Below are 19,474 nucleotides of genomic sequence, written 5' to 3'. Positions count from 1 at the left end.
ATCTCTAAAAATAATATTATCTAAAAATATACTGTGGAACAGCACATCCTTTTAAATATGCCTTATTATGCTATTAGAGATTTCTTGTTCCAAAGACTGAAATATGATTCTTCTCAATAATTCAGTTATGGTTTGTGATGCAGTGTTGAAAGATTTTTGCAACGGTTCTTATTACTGCCTCCTTGACTGTGGTGCTAATGACTCTAGTGACTACAGGTCCCAATCATCCATATCCCAACTTGATCTACAGCTAAAGAGAAAATAAAGAGTTGTATGCTGGGAGATGTAGTCTCATCAGCTACAAATATGCATAGTAGAGGCATACGTTACACACAGCTGTTTTATCCTAATTAAATGTGATGTTTGAATTTCTTGTAAATATTTATTACCATTGTCAGTACAACAGGCCAGGCAAAACTAGCAAACTAAATAAAAGTTACACTTTAAGAAAATACTGTGGTAATTTGACTCCATCCAATTTCCCAAGAAAAACATATAAATAGAAAATGACAGCAGCAAACTCTCTGCTGTCATTACATTCCTGCAGCTTAAAACTAGGGCATCACAAAAAAAGCTGGGCCATGTTTTCGTTCACTTTTGTTTCAAAAGAAAAACCCACACAAAACCACAGCTGTAGGTAACAGAATCTGAATAAAATCCACAACTGTATATAATTCAAAGTGTTAGGAGAGATTTATTAAAGTGGAGTTTATGTTTCATAGAATCATAGAATGGTTTGGGTTGGAAGGGACCTTAAAGATCATCTAGTTCCAACCCCCCTGCCATGGGCAGGGACACCTTCCATGAGCCCAGGTTGCTCAAAGCCCCATCCAACCTGGCCTTGTTTAAGTGTAGAGGTTAAAGCAGCATGGCACATGCCTGCAGGAACAATTCTGCATAACCTCTACCTTGTAGAAGTTTTGGGGGGAAAAAAAAGAAAAAAGAAAAAACATGCAGTTTTAAAAATCTGAACTGCATCAAAATTGTAACCAATTATCTTTGGATACCAAGAGGAAATTCAAAACAGCATTGATGAAGATTATGGGAATTACTCCATGACCTTCCAAAATCTCTCTTTCATTGTGGAATACCCTGCATATATTCTGCTCCCCCCGCAACACATTTTCAGAATATTTTGCATTTAAATCTCCCTAAAGGCTTGCATTTAACTACAATGCAAAGGCCTGAAATAGTTAACATTGAGCACTACTGAGTGGCGTTCAGTATCATGCTAACAAACACGATTAGGATGAATACAGCGAGATCGGGTCCAAACATACCATTCAGTCACAGTCAGCAATGGAAACTGGAGATTTTGTAATCACGCTGAAACACAGTCAGTTTATCTATTACAGGAAAGCCCTACAACGATGAGGTTTTGTTACATTTGTTACAGCTTTTTTAGCTGTCTCCGGGTAGGGCTTTGCTGGTTTTGTAGGTCTTATCTGCGCAAGAGCCCTCAATTAACTGCCTTCAGTCGTTGGCACACTCGGGATGAAGCTGCACTGATTGTTATCTACAATGGCTACGGGAACATTACCAGCAGTTTGAGGGCTTTCCAAACATTCAGTTTAGGGAAACCTTAACAGACGGCTCTGCTCTGATTGCTGTTAAAGATGGGAACTATCTAAAGCGGACAACCTTCCTGATTCTTTAACTAAGTACCCACCTCACCTCTCCCCCCGTAGTCAATTCCTTCTTCACAGCCTCAAAACTACTATGCATGCCTAATCCTCCCCTTAAAAGCACTCCTCCTCGCGTCCACTCCACCTCAAAGACCCCCAGCCCCGTGATTTAACCCTGCCTTGCTGGAATTAGCCGCACGGAGCGTTCCCCCCCCCCCCCGAGTCACCCCTCTCCCGGCCAGGCCCCTCTCCCACCGCAGCCTCCTTGAGCATCCTCCCCCACAGCGCCGCCGCATTCGCCTCCCCCCCCCCCCCATGAGACAAAACAGAGGTTTGTCTAATAGCTTGTCCTCTAAATTTGTTCCCTGCAGACTGGCGGGGGGAGTTGCTCCCTGAACATACTCCCGTCCCTTTTGTCAACAGGCCAGCCTTCATCAAAGGGTAGCTGGAAATCATGGGATTATTAAGCCCATTATGCGTTCATTACTGGTAATCCGCTGCTGATTTTGCCAGCGGTCGTGCTTTCAGCGGGGAAGCCTGCAGGGCTCCGGTTCAGGCGGCTGAGAGGATATCCCAGCGCGTCCCTGCGGCCGTGCGCCTGCCCGCGGCTTTGGGGACGGGGCACGAGCAGGGCGGCTTTTCCTCAGCCCGTCCCCGCCGAGGAGCCTGAGGCGCTGCTCCCCACGCCCGGCGCCTCCTCAGGGAGGCGAGGACGCCGCTGCGGCTGATCCCGCCAGGGCCCCGCTGCCCGCTCCCTCGGCCTCTGGCGAGCAGCGAGCGTGAGCTGCTGCTGCTGCTGCTGCCGCCGCTACGGGACCGGGACCGGGACCGGGACCGGGACCGGGACCGGGACCGGGACCGGGACCGGGACCGGGACCGGGACCGGGACCGGGACCGGGACCGGGACCCGGCGCAGGAGCCGCCCGCCCTCGCCTCAGCCTCTCCCCTCAGGGAAGGGGGGCGGTGCCGATGACGTCTTCGCCCCCCCAACCCCGCCCGAGCTCCTGCCTCTCCCACGCGCCCCGCGCATGCTCAGTGCGGCCCAGCTCGGGAGGGGGGGCGGGACACGGGACGGAGGGTGATGTAATACCTTTAACGGCCTCGCTCCGTTCCCGCCCCCCCCTCGGCCTTTGCAGTTCCCCCAAACCCAACATCCGGGTACCCCGCCCGCTACGGCAGAGGCGGGTTTTTTCTCTGAAAAGAGGCGCTTGTCGCGTTTTGGTGGTTTTTTTGTGTGTGGTGTTTTGTTGGGTTTTTTTCCTTTTCTTTTAATAAGGGGGGGGGGGGAAGGGGCGGCCGGCGCTTGCGCACGCGCCCCGCGGTGAGGAGGGGAGAGGGCGCGAGGGGGGGCGCGCGCGCGCCCGCCCTGGCTCCCGCCCCCCCCCTCTTCCCTTTCCCCCTGCGGCGCGCGGCCGCGGCGGGGGAGGGGAGCGGCGGCAGGCTAGGCGCGCGGTGGCGCGCCTGCGCGGAGCAGGCGGAGGAGGAGGAGGAGGAGGAGGAGGAGGCGGCGGCGGCGGCGCAGTGCGTGTGTGTGTGTGTGTCTGCGCGAGAGAGGCGGCGGCGGGGGGGGGGGGTGGGGTGGACGGACGACGCTCCGCGGCGCTGCGCGAGTGGGCGCGGAGCTCAGGCGGGCGGGCGGGAGGGGGCCGGGGAAGGGGGGGGGGGGGCGGCCGGCCGAGCGGCGGCGGCCGCCGCCGAGCAGCGGCGAGCGAGGAGGGGGGAGAGGAGCGGAGGCGAGATGAGCGCTGGGCTCCCCCTGGGCAGAGAGCCGCCCTCCGCAGCCGCCGCCTGTGAATGAACTGAGGCGAGGCCGCCAGCCGGGTGCCCCCCCCCCCCTTCTCCTCCTCCTCCTTCTCCCCCTCCTTCCCCTTCTCCCCCGGCCCGCCCGCCCGCCGGCCCCACCGCGGACGTCCCCGCCTGCCCCCGGCCTCCCTGCCCCCACGCACCTTCGGGAACGCGGCCCTGCCCGCTACAACCGGCGCCGTCCGCCGCGGCCGGGGGGGTAAGTGGCGCTGCGCAGTGCGGGGCCTTCGGCGGGCCGGGCTGAGGGGGTGGCGGCGGGGAGGGCCGCGGCCGCCGCCTGGGCCGCGGGGCCTGTAAACAAGCCGGGGGGTGGCCTGCGCGGGGGCCGCTCTCCCTCTCGGCTCTGTGGGAGAGGGGGAGGGCCGGTGGTGGTGTGTGTGTGGGGGGGGGTCGTTCCTCCCGCAGCCCGGGTGAGGAGCGAGGCGCCATCCCCGGCGGCAGCAGCTGGTACCGGCTCGGTGAGAGGGAGGGAAATGGGAAGGGGGGCGGCGCGGGTGCGAGTCTGCTTGGGATGCTGCTGCCAGGAGCTTTCCCTTCCCCCCCCCCATCCCTCTCCCCTCCACCCCAGGGCTGAAGGTGGCCGGGCCGCGGGGCTCCGCTGCGCAGCCCCTGCATTGCAGGCGCCTTTGCAAAAGGGTGGGGGGTGGCACGGCAGCCCCCTTGGGGCTGGGCATGGGGAAAGAAAGGGAGGAGGAGGAGGGTGAGCGGAGGGGTTTGGGCCTGGCTCAGGTAGCAGCAGCAGCAGCTTTCCTTTTCTCTTCCCCCCCCCCCCCCCCCCGCGCCTTTTCTTGGCCGATTCAGAGTTCATTTAATAGTGGCTATAAACAGCCTCCTCTCCCATCGCCACCCAAACGCTTGGGGCACGGCACTGGAGAAAAAAAAAAAAAAAATAAAACGAACGCATCTATTTATAAAGCACTCCACCCTAGTGAGGGTCGGAGCATCAAGCACTCCCCAAATAGTGACATTATTATGCAGCGGGCGGTTTTCCTTTGCCAACGCCTTTCAGGCATTTAAAGTTTCAGAGAGATTTCGCTGCCTTTGAAAACAATGTCATGAGCAGAGGTTACGATGATCTTCTGTGATCTGTCATAGTGTGCATGTTAAAAGCAGAAGAAAAGAAGAAAATGCTGTCCTCGATTAAAAAGTTGTCCAGTGATGTACTGGGTAATTGGGCTTGCGTGTTAAATGCCAGAGGTTCTGAGCATACGTCTAACCTTTTCATTATATAGCTTGTATTATAGTAGATATCGTACAGCTTTAAGACTGGCTGCAGGTTAATAGTTTCAGAAGAATTGATTTTGTAGATGTCTGTTCAATATGTATTTGTATTTATTTAATACAATTAAAGTATTTCAGTGTTGCCATGTGTATGGCAAAATTTTGTTGTTGCAAAACCAACGTTTAAGTTTACAGTAGTACTTGTGAGGAACTAGGGGTTTTTTTGAGTTGTACCTTTTGTCAAATGAGAAAGTGCTGGTCATTCGGATGGTCTGTGTGGTAACCTTAAGGTTTAAGGCCCTGTATGTCATACAATGGAAATTTTTATTTTTATTTTTTTAAGCAGAAGGCAGTTTTAGAACCTGAAAGTAGTAGGTTTGAAGGTAGGTGATACGTTTTCCGTATGTTGTGATGTTTAACATCAGAATAACTAGACTCATTCTATAAAGTAGAAGTTCTAACTCTTGTGATTCTAGGAAATTACTTTCTAAATATGAGCCCATGTGGCACTTTCCTGAGCCTGTACATGTACTGTTTCAGTGGTTAGGTGGCTGAAGCAGGATTCGTGAAGCACTAGTGAAATTAAAGCAAGGCAGCCACTGTTACTCAGGACCCTGCATGAATTGCCAAATGACCAAAAATTGTGAAAGTTCTACCCGCATTTCTTCTCTGGTAGCTTCCCTTCTGTTACTATTCATAGTTTTTCTATGAATAACATCAGAGACGGGATGGGGGGAAACATCGGTCGGGGAAGTTTTACATTTTACGTATCCAATCAAAGTAGCAATCAAAGGAAAGGTGTTGAAGGAAAGCACTTTCGGTGGGTGTACCAGCATTTTTCACTGGGGTAGGGACAGCTGCTCCTGAAGTTTTCCCTCCCAGGCCTTTCTGGGTCTACCTTTTGTATGTGAGACTGGGCTAAGAGTGAAAGACTTGCTGATGCATCATGTCAGTTATTAATATTTTCCTCAAGACGCAGATATCTGATAAAACTCTCTGATAAATGTAGTTTGTACTGGAAAGAGCTGGTCAGTACTCTCACGCTCTTCTGGCATAGCCATGTTTTTTCTCATATGTGGACAAGGCCCAGCTCTGGTTTATAGGTTTAGTCCCTTGGTTGGTGGTTGTCTGGTAAATCTCTCCCCTTGAGGTACAGTAGAAAACTCTACCTGTTTTCCAAGTATTTACTTAACTGTCTGTAGGTAAGCTTGAGATACTTTTGTTGAAACTGAGGAGAGATGGAAATGCCAAATGACTGGTGAAGCTTGCAGGTCTAAACAAGCAGAACTCAGTGCAATTGGAATTAAAGCATACAAAAAAGTTTTTTCTATAAAATCAGGCTGGTTGCTTCTTATCTGGAGTGCAGCTTATGCAGTGAAGTTGAGTCATTCTTGCTGAGATAGCATTTTAAGAACTGTCGTTAAAATGCTTAGATATTTAACTCTGGCACAGTATAATTTGCAAACTTATGTAACTGGTATGTTTTTGAATGCAGCTGTCAATAAGAGATCTTATTGCACTTTTCCTTTTTAGTGGAACTGGGGAATATAAAGCAGCTGATTCCACAAGATGACCTCAATATAAGTCACTTAACAATAACATATTTCTTACTAAAATACTGACGTTACTATTGACTTAATTTTTACATGTTCCAGTCTATTCTGATATAAAAATACTTTTTTACGTAATTGGCTAAGCAGAACTGCATTGCAATTAAGTGATTGAATAATGCAGGTAGTGCTATTAAATAAGCAAGTTTTGGAATGGGAAGTACTGTAAAATAATTGTATGAATTTTATCTCTGCAAACCTGCAACTCATTTTAAAGACTTGAATAGTAACAGTGTTTGAAGTCAAGACAATAGTGGCTCAGCATAGCTACACCTGAGCCAAACAATATTTATTCTTACTGTTGCGTGTGGCCCTTTGTAATTTTTGCTCCTCTTTTCTCATCGTACCTCACTTTTACATTTTTTTGAAACGTTGGTGTATCATCAGTAACTGGTTTTAAATGATGCAACCTGTAGTCTCATTTGTTCTTTAGAAAATTAAGCACTTTTTGGATACTGCTTTGTTGCTAAATTCTTACTGATTTCTGTAGTTTTAGTCACATGATCCAAATTTCAGTTAGAAGTACTAGGATAAGAAATAAACTTCTTTAAATTTTAAACGTGCTTAACTACAATGCTCTATATTGAAGGAATGGCAAATTGCAAAGTGTAAAGTCCGTGTAAAAAAAAATATGTAATCCCTGAAAAAATGCCAGTGTTCTTAGGATATTTAGAAGAACCAGGGAGTGTACATAAAATGTGATTTTTATGGTATTTTATGTACATTCGGTTAACCAGTGCATAAAAATGTTGTTTAAGAAGGATGCCTGTATTTGAGCCATGATGTGGTGTGGATCACAGTGATAGCAGTATCTCCTTGTAGCTGCTTTATGTTGCTCCTGTTGTTCTCTGTCTGTGAAGGAACAATTTAGGATTTACTAAGATTTAATATTGCTAGAGTAAATCATTTAAATCTGAAGACTAGGAAGGATGTTTAGACCAAGGAATTTGTAATCGGGGCAGGAGAAGAAAGCAAGTGTGATACCATGGGAGTGAGTAGACTGATTTTTGTTCCTAGATAGTAGTATCCGGCTGAGTGTTTCTGGTGTTAAACCAATGCTATAAGGTCTGCTTTTCTATATTTCTATCTGCTAAACTCTGCTCTGTGTTAAACCACATACTAAGTTACAGATGTCTGTCAAGTCTCTATCTTTTTTTTTTTAATTTTTGTTTAACCTGAACAAGCCTTTGTCTTACTGGGTGTTCGTTTTCATTTTTTTGTTTTCACATACTGGTAAAATTAACTAATGGATATTTCAGCTTGCTACTGAAGCCTACAAAACAGTGTGTGTTTATAAAAATGTGAAACAGTTGCTCAGATTTTTTTAACAGCTCTTCTGAAAAGGTGTTTATGTGTTACTAAACAGAATAAAAACTTCCTTCATCTACAGATAGTTCCAATGAAGTACACTTCTACTGTTTAGAGTGTAAACTTTATAGCAGTATACTAGCAAAAGAGCATCTAAGAGTGATACCAAGGAAAAAACAAAACTGGCTCATCAGGTTTCAATTTTGAAATGTAGAGAAATGCTAGCAGTTTACACATAGAGGAAAAAGTACATTAGCCACTTTATTGCTAACATCTTAGTTCTCAGTTCAGGTAAGAATATTTTAATAGATAAAAAGGTGTCTAAAGTCTTCTAAGATAATAGTTTACAAACCCAAGAAACTCAAGTGTAACATTACTTGTATTCTGATAACTGCAGTTTAAATAAAGCACTTAAAATGTGCTTACGCTGATGCTCCACATGCAACTGAATTATGTGGGACTACTCAGATGTATGATGTTGCTCTCATGCTTAAATGCCTTGCCAGATTGTGACCTAGAGGATGAAATGTGCTTTCATGTTTGGGTCTCAGCTGTAACTTTTAAGGATTTTCTGTATCTGTGCATACAATTCACTTTAACTGCCAGCTGTACTTTCAATCTGGAATTTGAATGGTAGTCTGTATTCTTCTTGACCATATATCACAGCTATTTGTGCATAAAATTCCGTTGTATTTTTTACTTGCGCAATACCCTAAAATGCAATAGCCACGAGAACTGTGTAAACTGTGCCTAAGCTCTTTGTGTTTGGGGATGAGTTTAAGGAATTCTCCAGCTGTCCACTAAGTTAAGTAAAACCCAATCTTTGGAAAGGGGTGCAGAATGTAGAAAAATGCGGGCAGGTAAGTGGTTAGTATTAAATTATAGGAGCATTTCAAGAAGAAGGAATCAGTTTCAGTAAATACTTTTCTGGTTCCCCCAAACACTTAGAGTAAGTGTTTGGACAGACCCTTCTTAAAAATCTAGTACTGCTTCCCTCTGTAAAGAACCATTCTGAGGCTGCAGAATGAGGCCCTGTAAGCTTAGGAAATGCTGGCATTCGTAGCTTATATTTTGAAGAACAGGTGAATTCGACAATGCCCTCATTCAGTGACCAGATTATTTAGAGCTGCAATGAACTCACGTTTGGACTCGGAGCACCTTACTGCCTTGTTCATCATAAGCTAATCTGTCAGCTCTGCACTGATAGTGACAGAAGTAAACTTGGTAATCAGTGTGACCCTCAGAGGAAAGCCTTCTGTCCTGAAAGTTATTGTCTGCATAAAAGGCTAAAACAATAGGGTTTTTCCCTTGGTTTCTTTTTTTATATTTTTATGTAGTCTTGGGGGAAAAATCTACTTTATTGCAGCAGCCATGCTCTATCCTTGTTCTTTTAATGAGATAGGAATGCTGGGGATGTGAGGGCAAAATAGATTTGTAAATAAAAGCTCTGTGTGTGTACAAATGAACAAACTCCGGCTTTTCCTAAGCTTTGAGGATTTGACTTCCAGGTCTTAATGTGCTTCTGGCATAGTTTTGATGTCATTTCCTTGCAAGCAAAGCCAGGTTACAGCTGTACACTTCAGAACATTTCCTATTTTATTCCCATTTTATTCTCATGTCTAGTCATCAGGTTTTAAGTCTCCTCTATGCTGCTTTTCCTATATCCTCACCAGAATAGTGGTCATGTTCCTGAGATTAGAACCCCACAAATATTTTCACGTAAAATGAAGGGACTGGGAAGTTGCTTATGTATGTTTCTTTGAATTATTTCATAATATTGAGTACTTGGCTAAACAGGAAATTTTGGGGCCTTCATGCAAACATGATTTTCTCATCATTGGGAGCATGCATACTGGTTGCATTTTCTCTAAATAGTTTATTTTACTCCCAAGCACTGTCTGTATAAACTTTATTTTCACTTGTCTTTTATTTTTCTATATTGATAAATAAATTACTCCTAAGACAAATCAGAAATAGGTGGCTGATGCTTATTGTTGAAGTTAGGAAGATCTGAAGTTCGAAAGCTTTAAATAGTTATTTTAAAGGAAGATGAGTGGCCATGGTGGGCAACTGGAGACACAAAGTCTAAAAACTAAAGAGGAGGTAGTGTGATGATTCCATGTGTTCAATTTTCTTTAAGGTTTATAGGACTGTATTAACTTAGATTTTAAGATGTTTGTGGGGAGATTATCAGTGAAGCAGTATGACAGAAGGATGGTGGGATTCTGTAAGAATTCATACATATTACCACAGGCGACAATACCAAGTTAAGTTAACTGTAAAAAAGTGGCAGTTTCCTGAACTTCATCACCACAGATGAGAGTGTGTGCGAGTGTAATTTTTTTGCCGTATTTCAGGAATGGTTCAATTAATGCACCTGGTGTTCTGTTGATTTTTTTATATTACTGTAGTTCAAGCATCCCTTTGTTTTTGGAGTCTCAGTGAATAATCCCATTGCGACCTTTTTCCATGTAGCATCTTTTTCCTAGTTTATTTTAACACTTCAGCTAAAACACTGACAAAGACAAATTGATGGTAGCTTGACTTCACTCCAGTGGCTTTTGAACAACCTGAACAGTCCTGGACATTCTAATAAGTCAGTCTGGTCTAGAGGCTCTTTACCCAGTAACTTCACTTTCTTTTTTGGGTAGTGGCAGGATGGGCTAGGACTCCAGTTCTGTCTTGATTTTTCTGAATAGGTTTAGCTGAACTTGATAAAAAAGCAAATGCTTTTTGGTTGGTTGGTTGGGTTTTTTTTTTCTTTCTGACACAGAAATAGCAGTGGAATAGTGTGATTCGTCCACTAAAGAAAGCATTCCTCTATGAATCATCAACTTTTTTGTTTTTTTAATGGTAGGTATTGATTGATTGATAGTACTAGCAGTGAACGAAGTTGCTGAGGCTTCAAGCTGTAAATGAGAGATCCAAAAAATGAAATTTAAAGAACGGGATTTTTTAGCTATTGCTTGAAGCATTTGATATGTTCAGATCTGTTCAATTCTTGGACTTTCAGTGGCTTGTACTCAAGTAAGAATTGTCAATTAGGCCCATGATGTCCAGAAGTGGGGTAATATTCTGTTATGATGGTAGATGGCAGTGGCAGAGCACCCTTGGTATTACAAATACTGGGGAAAAAAATGGTAATTCAGCTTTTATGACTTACTATAACTCCATTCTTCTGTGTTGTCTTTTTCTGTTTCCTTTTCGCCCATATTTTCTTTCTGGTGAAACTATTGCTGTGCATAGTTCTGTTGGAATAGCTGCATAGCACTGTATACTCTTTCTGATACGAACAGTTTGGTTGGAATTCTTATTTTCACTTGTTTGCCTTGCTCTTTCAAAAAAATTGAATCTTAATGTATCTCATTGATATATAAAATGAAGCAAGGCCTTTCTTTCTCCTGACTTCTGTCTACATAGACAGCAGCTTCCTTGGATCTTCCAGTTCCTTTTTACAGTGCTTGCTTCAATGGGGCTTTGAATTTTGGCTGGAGTCTGCAGGAGTTTGTGTGCTATTAACAAAGCAGTTGTCTAATCTCTATGTCTAAAATGGGTGTCTTTTTTTTATCTTCCAACACTTTTAAGTAAGAAATCTTTGGAAAATGAAGTAGAACCAGAAGGGTGCTGAACTGAACACCAGCATGGACATGTTTCCTGCTTATTAATGCTTTCAAGCAAGGACCTTGGCTTTTTCATTCTCTTACTGTTCAGACAGCAGCATATGAATTTATGCAGAGCTACCTCATTGATTTTCATAGTACTTCTTAATGCTATTTTGGTTGTCTACAGTTTTTCATAGTGATTGGGCTGCTTGTACTTTGATACTGCTGCCTAGTGTTTTTTTTTCTTATGCTTTCCCACTTGTGATTTGTAGTACAAATATTTAGAAAGAAACAAGCATTTCATCTGGGCTAAGAAGTATTACCTTAATTGTGTTCTGAGGGTGCCAGTCATGATGGGATCCTGATGAGTGACTGGTACTTGTGGATGCAAGTTCTATCTCCTCTCAAAATCAATGTAGTGATTTTTCTATTCCCAGCAGTGGTCCTAGTGATTCTGGAAGGAAGTTATTTTCTTCAGTAACTGACCACAGAGCAAAAGGAAAACAACTCCATAAAGAAATCTTGAAACTACACCACCATCTTTCAGATTTCTGCAGGAACAATTTGTTAGAGAGATGAATTATCTTTTTCAATGTCCAGGGCTTTCTTTTTCAAAAATCAGATTACATACATCTCCTTTGGAGAGAGTTTGAACCTCAGCCAAAGTACATTCATATCAAGAATAGCAGCTCCTAGTTTAACCTTGAAACAGGTTTAGTTGTCTGCAGGAAAGGTAGGTAGGTAGGAGCAGAAAAAGGTGTTTTAAGAAAAAGCTGTAACATGTTGCTGGGGGGAGGGTGTTAACTTAGAAATGGTTACCTTCTGTGTTCCAGAAGACTTTTGGAGGCTCTAGCAATCCTGTCCAAAATCCTACCTACCCTGCCGTACACACACACACGAAAAATAAATTGACATAGGAAAACAAGTGGGCTAAAATACTTTGCTGCTTAGTATGGGGAGGCATTCAGAAAGGCTGTCAGCTCCTAGCAAGGAGAAAGGATTTTAAGCAGAAGAGAAGTTACATTTAAAAACGAAAACTCACTAAACAATGTAGCTCAGCAAAAGGCAGTGCCTGTGGACCAGCTATCAAGAGGTCAGAGCTCATAGGTGTCTGTATCAGAGGTGCAGTGATTTAGTGATTTTCTGCTGTGGTATGAAGTTGTAATTGTAATCACTGTTGCATATTACAGGGAGAGAGGGAGGGTAAGTGGGGAAAGGTTGAAACAGTTCATACTTTCCCTTGTACACACAGAGTCATTAATTTGCTTATGTTTGGGGTTTTTTTTTGCCCTGTCTCTCACCTGCATCCATGTATAGACGTTCTTGCCTGTCTGACGGCCTGTTTCTGAGAGCTTTGATATTTCTCCTTACTTTCTTTAAACTAATGTTTCCAGCTGTCTACTTTTTCCTGTTCCCTTTATCTGCCACATGCCATAGCTCCTACATCTGTCCTAAACCAAAAAATTGGTATTATTATTACAAACTTTCTTACCCCTGTGGGTAATTTCTTCTTATGTTCTTCTATTTGCAGTTGTCCTACTGAAATATAATGCAGGCTACAGTTGCATCTCCAAGAAGCAAGTATTCTGATGGGGAAATTGTGTGTTAGTCCATGTTTATTAAAATAGTGCCATTTCTGTATTTTATTTCTTATTTTTCATAGACAATTCATGTCTCCTAGTTGGCCATGTGTGCCTGTGTCTGAAAGTACACATTCAGAAACATCAACTGTAATTTTCAGTACTTTATTGATGTTGTTGAACTGTGAGTGCCAAAACTCAGTCATATAGCCTCCAATAGTTTTTAAATAGTTTCATTGGCAAGAAGCTTTTTCATGACTTCATTCAGCCCATGACTGTGGTGTAATTATGTCTCCTCATCTGCGTGTTCTGTTTTATTTTAGTCATTCTTCCGATCCCTGGGATGATCTCTGACACTTTGTTTGTTAACATTAATTGATTTGGGGCATCCAGAATGTACTGTCAGTTTTTCATTCAACAGGCACTGACTTCTGAATATGTGTCCACATTTGCACAATTACATGTTGACTCGTTACTGCATCCAGCCTGCTTAAGGCAGGGGGCAAAGTACCACGGATCAGATTGGACTTGAAGTGATCAGATGCCCTTTTTCTATTCAGTAGCAGTCTGTATAATTTGGTGACTTGCTCTGTGTCCCGTAGTTCAAGTAAAGGTTGTAATCTTTCTTTATGGTGCTCATTACAACACACAGGGCGTAATGTCATTTAGAGAATTGTTCCAGGAAATTGGAGTATGGGGTCGTTTCTCAGCTTAGTTTGAACAAGTGCCTATGACTTCAGTGTGGTTCATGTAAGCAGCTTATCCTAGTGGAAGGAATACAACTTGAACATTGTTTGAAAAGGATTATTAAATTACATACTGTTAAAGTACAAGTTTCAGATGGTGGTGGTTGGTTTTCTTGGACAAGGTGATCAAATCCTTGTCTGAATTCCTTGGAAAAAGAAATTGTCTTTTTACAGGGGTACATGGAGTTACATTAACTGTCCTTTGTGAACAGTTTAAGACTTACCTTCATTTGAACCTTCAAGCAAATGAATAAGCAAATAGCAAAACAGTAAAATTTATTTTCCTGTGTATCAGAAGGCGTTACAGTTGTGCTGTCTGGATAGCACAATTTGAGGGACAAATGAAGGGGCAAAGAGATTTCATGCATTCCAGTGATGTATCTGTGGTTGTCCATGGTTGTCCATGGTCCGGTATACTAATTACCCTCCTTTTCTTTGCCACTCTGTTCTCCATTTGCATCTATTTTCAAGGAGTTTAGCTAGTGACTCTTCAGCATGCTCCATTCATTATTTCAGTTTTGTTTCTAATGCTGCAGTCCTTTGAATTTTGGCACTCTTGTGTTTTATCCAAGATCTTGTTACTTGTGTTGATTTTTCTAGGCCCTGTACGGTATTCTTGCTTTTCTGTCTGCAAACTGCAACTTGAGAGGTTTGGGGTTTTTTGATTTTTTTTTTTTTTTGTGCACTTGCTGTAGAGGCTGTCCTTCAGTTTGACCTCCACAAAATCAGCATTTCAGAAGTCATGGTTTAGATGCACTCGCAGATGCATAGATATGTCCCCTGCATGTTCGTTTTTATGCATAGGGGTCCATTTTCACTTTTAGTTTTGTTCAGAACCTTCTCTATTCTTCAGAGCCAAAACCCAGGAACTTTGACTGCAGAAAGCTCTTCTCTTTTAGGAGAAACTAATGGAAGTCACCGATACGGACATGGTGAACCAAGAATCATCTTAGCTTAAAACTGAAGTTTGCTGGACTAATCTTTGTGGCAGTTGCAGTGCCAGATGATGTTTTAGAGTTAGCATTTCTGAAGAAAATGTTGCACCTCTGATCTTTTTACAGGGCACTGCTACTATAGTACTGTTCAGAATTGCCCTTCACTAAGAAAAAAAAGTGTGGTGTACATTTGCCACTGAACTTCATGATTAAAGTGCATTTTCTCTTACTCTGGTTTTAATGGGAATAGGAAGAATGTCGGTCTCCTTTAGCACCCATGTGCATCATTCAAGTATCCTGAAAAATTGAGGCTTCCAGAGTAGAGGACTGGTTCTGCCTCCCGCTATGAGACTGCAGTTTTCTAACATCATTACAGAAATGTGTGGCTGGGTTAAGAAAGGCAAGGGGAAGGGTAGTAAAATTATTTGGAGAATAAGGGTCATAAGATGAGGACTCCTGTTCAGGAAGATGACTAAAGAAATATAAGAGAGGGCTAAGTTAAACCATGTTCAGGATCTGTTGCTTTATTGCACATCATGCATGCAGACTGTTCTGGGTCTGACTTCTCTCTTTAGTGTTATTACATAACAAAGTCGTGCTGTAACTTGGGCGCTTGCACTGCTATAGGTTAATCTGATTTGCATGCAGAGTTATATGCTTAACTAAAGGTGTCATTCCAACTTAATCAGTATAGTGCTCAAACCACCTCATGAAAGAATGAAGAATGTACTCGTCATTTAGGTAGGCACTGATGTGTGAAAGATGTTTCCGTAGACATGGACTCAAAAACAGGTCTAAAAGGTATTTTTAGTAGGAAGGAGGCACGTATGTTAGTCTTTTTGTGTGTGTGTGTCCCTTTTAAAAATAAGATATTTTTTTCTTATAACTAAGACTTTTTAAATTCTTCAGGTTTTAGCCACACATAAGGGTGTGGGGGCAGAAGTAGCAGGTAGCCTCCGATTCATAAGAATTCACAGACTGGTCATATTAAACACAAATTTTTCTGAACAAAAATTGAAACCTGCCCAAGCTTGGCATATTCATCCTATCCACAAGTAAACTATGCTTTCCCTTCAGATACAGTGAGGATTTTGAAAACTTGGCCTATTCTCCTACAGGTTTAGACTGGCATTCTGGTGAAAGTATGATTAGCTAGAGTGTTGCAAGGAAGGAAACTGCAGTTTGTTATTGCAGTTTTCGGAAGGTGATTACTTTATGCTATGGGCTGTGAATAATTTCCTAAGAAGCTGTTATGTGACCACGTTGTGGTTATCCTTCTGTCTGGTTGCATTCGCCTCTATGGTGGGTAGCTTGCACCCTTGAAGAATCATGTGTCAACATCTCACCTACAAGGCTTAATTTAGAATAGCAACAGCTTTCAATTTACCTTCTAGGGAGGGATAAAGCAACTTGATTTTAAATGGAGAGTGGATTTGTTAATTTTTGAAGTGTTATACCAGTTCTGTATGAGTTGCTAGAACTGCATACGACCTGTCTGTATGTATTTTTAATTGTGGTTTACATGACAAACTACTGAGAGGGACGAACAGCTTACAAAGCACAACTCTGAATATTGTGTGCCTAGTAATGTGAGAGATTAGAAGGAAAACTGCCTTTTTTTAGTCCAAATCTGACAGTGCTTGTGGTCAGTTTAACTGTATCCTGTTCTTAATGCTTTTCTGTTTTAACACAGTAATAATGTAAAATACTTCACAAAAATGTGGCATTTGCCAGGGCAGTTTCTGCTTTTTGTGCTCTAAATTAAGGTGAAATAATTAAATATCTGCATTCTATTTTATGATCTCTTTGACAATAAGAAAGTGTTAAGTGTTAGTTTAAACTCTGCTGCTATCATGGAATGAATAAAAAGTATTATTCTACAAATAACTCCCCATTTGATTTATGGCAGCATTCTGTAATTATTTTGATCACTCTGACTTCACTAGAGTTGCATGTGAAGATAAAGTCTTAAGTCATATTTTTTTCCTAGCAACTGCAGTAATGTGAACCTCGTGCATGTGCTTAGGATACAAGACCAGTCAGTGTACGCTATATATTTTGTTGGCTAGTTATAGTTTGCGTGGGCATATTTTGTGTTCACTTGAGAAGAGACAGAACTTAAGAGCAGGGGTTGGGGTGAGAGGAAGCAGAGGTGTACTGCTGCTGACATCTGTCTCCATACAGCTGAAGTATGTGTGGCTTTTGTTTTTGTTAACAAAGCATGTGAGCCAAAGCATGTATATCCAGTCCGTGTGCCTCACATTTGAATCACTGTTGTGGTGAGATCAAATATAAATATTTCTTGACAGTTTATTCTAACAAGTACAGATGTTTTAGAAAGGTTGATAGTGGCTGGAAGAGACAATCTGAAAAGCTTTGTTGGATATATAGTGTCACTTATAGCTGGAGCTGTATTTCAATAAAAGCATGTTATCAAAAAGTGATGTTATCACTTAGAAAACTGATCAAATGTATTCCACAAGTTAAAACCTTCTAAAATCCCTATTGTACTAACTTTTCTGCTAGTGCAGCTGCTTAATTGGGGCCTCACGTAAAATCTGTTTCAGAGACTCAGTTAATTTTTGTCCACTGTCTTCAAATACAAAAGCTCGTAGTCTTGTTCCATTACCTTGTATTGTATAACAGTGATTTGCACACTCTTTGATGCTTCCCAGGGCAGAATTTGCAAATATGTAAAATGTGTGACCTATTTTGTATGATTTTTTTAAATAATGAATGCACAAATAAACTGATGTGGATTAGCAGGGCGGGTTGGATGGTTAGGGTGTGAAAGCCATGAAGATAAACCAGTCAGTTTACACTGGCTGCAAATACAATTCTTACTCTCTTAAGCATGCATCACATCCCAGTGATGGGAGGTGGAGGAGGATAGGGTGTGCAGTATATCGGTCTGACTTGAGTAAGGAAGCATGAATTTACAATATGTGTGATTTTATTTCCAAACAGATTTCCTTAGACTTGTCAGGGGCAGTTGTCTTTCAGTGAAGCATGAATACATTAAGGTTTTAAGTAAATCTGCAGCACAGACATCTGAGAAGCTTGCTCCGTAATTTAACTGAAAAATCTAAGGATGAGCTTTCACAAGATGGCTGAGCCAAACTAATGGCTTGCTGATGCCTAAAGGGACAGCTGCTGTGTTTCTTCTGAGTCCTGCTCCTAGTTATCCACTGTTGCCTCTTCTTTTATGCAGACTCTGGCATCATCTTGATCATTCAGATAACTTTATCTGTTTAAAAAAACAAAACAAAACACCACCAACCAAAGAAAAACCCCCGAACCTCCTACCCCAAAAGAAAACCTAATCAGTTTGCTTTCGTTTCCCCATCGCCATTGGAAAAGCAGAGTATGAGCAGGACTTTGTGGCCAGCAGGTAGGGATCTAGGGAATGCCACTGACCTGCAAACATTGAACTCTTTCATTGGCTCAGTAATCGCAAGGAACATAGCTATTCAGATGTGTGCCAGTTAACAAGTCATGTTTCAAACTGATTTCGTACATACTTATACTAGAGGCTTTTCTCAGAACCATGAATGATAGTGGAATATAAGTTCTTCAAGTAAAACAGCTGAAGATACTAACAAAAATATGAAAAGTGCAGTTCAGCTAGTAGCAGTGTCCTTGTTTAAATTAGATGAAAGCAATGCAAATTTGGCTTGAGACACAGAAAAGTCAGCTTTATATCTGTGTATATTTGTCATCTTAACATTATTTGGGCTATTATTTAATAGTTTCCAATAGGATGTTTAAACAAGAGATGTTTAAGAAATATCTTAATAATCTTTTTTTTTCTTTTTAGAACTGAAGGAGTGTCATCATGGGAGCATTCTTAGACAAGCCAAAGATGGAGAAGCATAATGCCCAGGGGCAAGGGAATGGGCTTCGTTATGGTCTGAGTAGTATGCAAGGCTGGCGAGTTGAAATGGAGGATGCACATACGGCTGTGATTGGTTTGCCAAATGGACTTGATGGATGGTCATTTTTTGCTGTATATGATGGGCACGCTGGATCACAGGTTGCCAAGTACTGCTGTGAGCATTTATTAGATCACATCACGAGCAACCAGGATTTTAAAGGGCCAGATGGGCCACCATCTGTGGAAAGTGTAAAGAGTGGCATCAGAACAGGTTTTCTGCAAATTGATGAACACATGAGAGTCATCTCCGAGAAGAAACATGGTGCAGACAGAAGTGGGTCAACAGCTGTGGGTGTCATGATTTCTCCCCAACATACATACTTCATCAACTGTGGAGACTCGAGAGGTTTACTTTGTAGAAACAGGAAGGTTCACTTCTTCACACAGGATCACAAACCAAGTAATCCACTGGAGAAAGAGCGTATACAGAATGCAGGTGGCTCTGTAATGATTCAGCGTGTGAATGGCTCTCTTGCTGTTTCAAGGGCACTTGGGGACTTTGATTACAAATGTGTCCATGGGAAAGGTCCTACAGAACAGCTAGTCTCACCTGAGCCTGAAGTTTATGAAATTGAGAGATCAGAAGATGATGATCAGTTCATCATACTGGCCTGTGACGGTATCTGGGATGTTATGGGAAATGAAGAGCTGTGTGACTTTGTAAGATCCAGACTTGAAGTCACTGATGACCTTGAGAAAGTTTGCAATGAGATAGTTGACACCTGCTTGTACAAGGTAGCCAGACTTGAGAGAAGAAGTTTACTGTGTTTTCACTATTAGAAGTTTATGAACAAGTTAAGAATAAGTTTTGATTCCAGTCTATAAGTATCCAATGGTTTATGTTAGCATGACTTTGACAGTCATTACCATGATTCCCACAAAAATGGTGATAGAGGGGGAACAAACACACAACAGAAACAGTATGGCTTTGTGGGTGGTTTCGGTTAATGAAGAGTTTAAAATCATGTACAGATACGTTGTGATCATTGGGAAACTAGAAGCTGATGGGAATTTATGGGCAAGCCAAGGACAGTAACTGCCCTTTTCTGTTTCACAACATACTTTACAAAACCTTAACTCTTAAGACTTAAATCAAGCTAGAGAATATTC

General features: G+C 42.4%; 2 protein-coding genes across 4 annotated transcripts in view; one reads left to right on the top strand and one right to left on the bottom strand.

The window, feature by feature from the left end:
- Positions 1-3,880, bottom strand: part of DHRS7 (dehydrogenase/reductase 7) — a 39,262-nt gene extending 35,382 nt beyond the window's left edge. The window contains exon 1 of the mRNA XM_052783478.1: positions 3,572-3,880. Coding sequence (XP_052639438.1) covers positions 3,572-3,857 — 286 coding nt within the window. The 5' untranslated portion in view covers positions 3,858-3,880. The remainder of the gene's footprint in view (positions 1-3,571) is intronic.
- Positions 3,278-19,474, top strand: part of PPM1A (protein phosphatase, Mg2+/Mn2+ dependent 1A) — a 30,907-nt gene continuing 14,710 nt past the window's right edge. Inside the window, exons 1-2 of one of the 3 annotated variants that reach the window (XM_052783482.1) lie at positions 3,278-3,627; positions 18,248-19,099. In XM_052783482.1, the coding sequence (XP_052639442.1) occupies positions 18,266-19,099 (834 nt within the window). In that variant the 5' untranslated portion in view covers positions 3,278-3,627; positions 18,248-18,265. Of the gene's footprint in view, positions 3,628-3,772; positions 3,887-18,247; positions 19,100-19,474 lie in introns of those variants that run through there. The other 2 variants (XM_052783480.1, XM_052783481.1) reach the window with 2 other exon arrangements.

The sequence above is a fragment of the Harpia harpyja genome, chromosome 3 (genome assembly GCF_026419915.1).
Source record: "Harpia harpyja isolate bHarHar1 chromosome 3, bHarHar1 primary haplotype, whole genome shotgun sequence".
In the NCBI taxonomy this organism is placed as follows: domain Eukaryota; kingdom Metazoa; phylum Chordata; class Aves; order Accipitriformes; family Accipitridae; genus Harpia; species Harpia harpyja.
The sequence above is the reverse complement of the archived record's forward strand: the minus strand, read 5'-3'. Positions and strand labels throughout refer to the sequence as shown.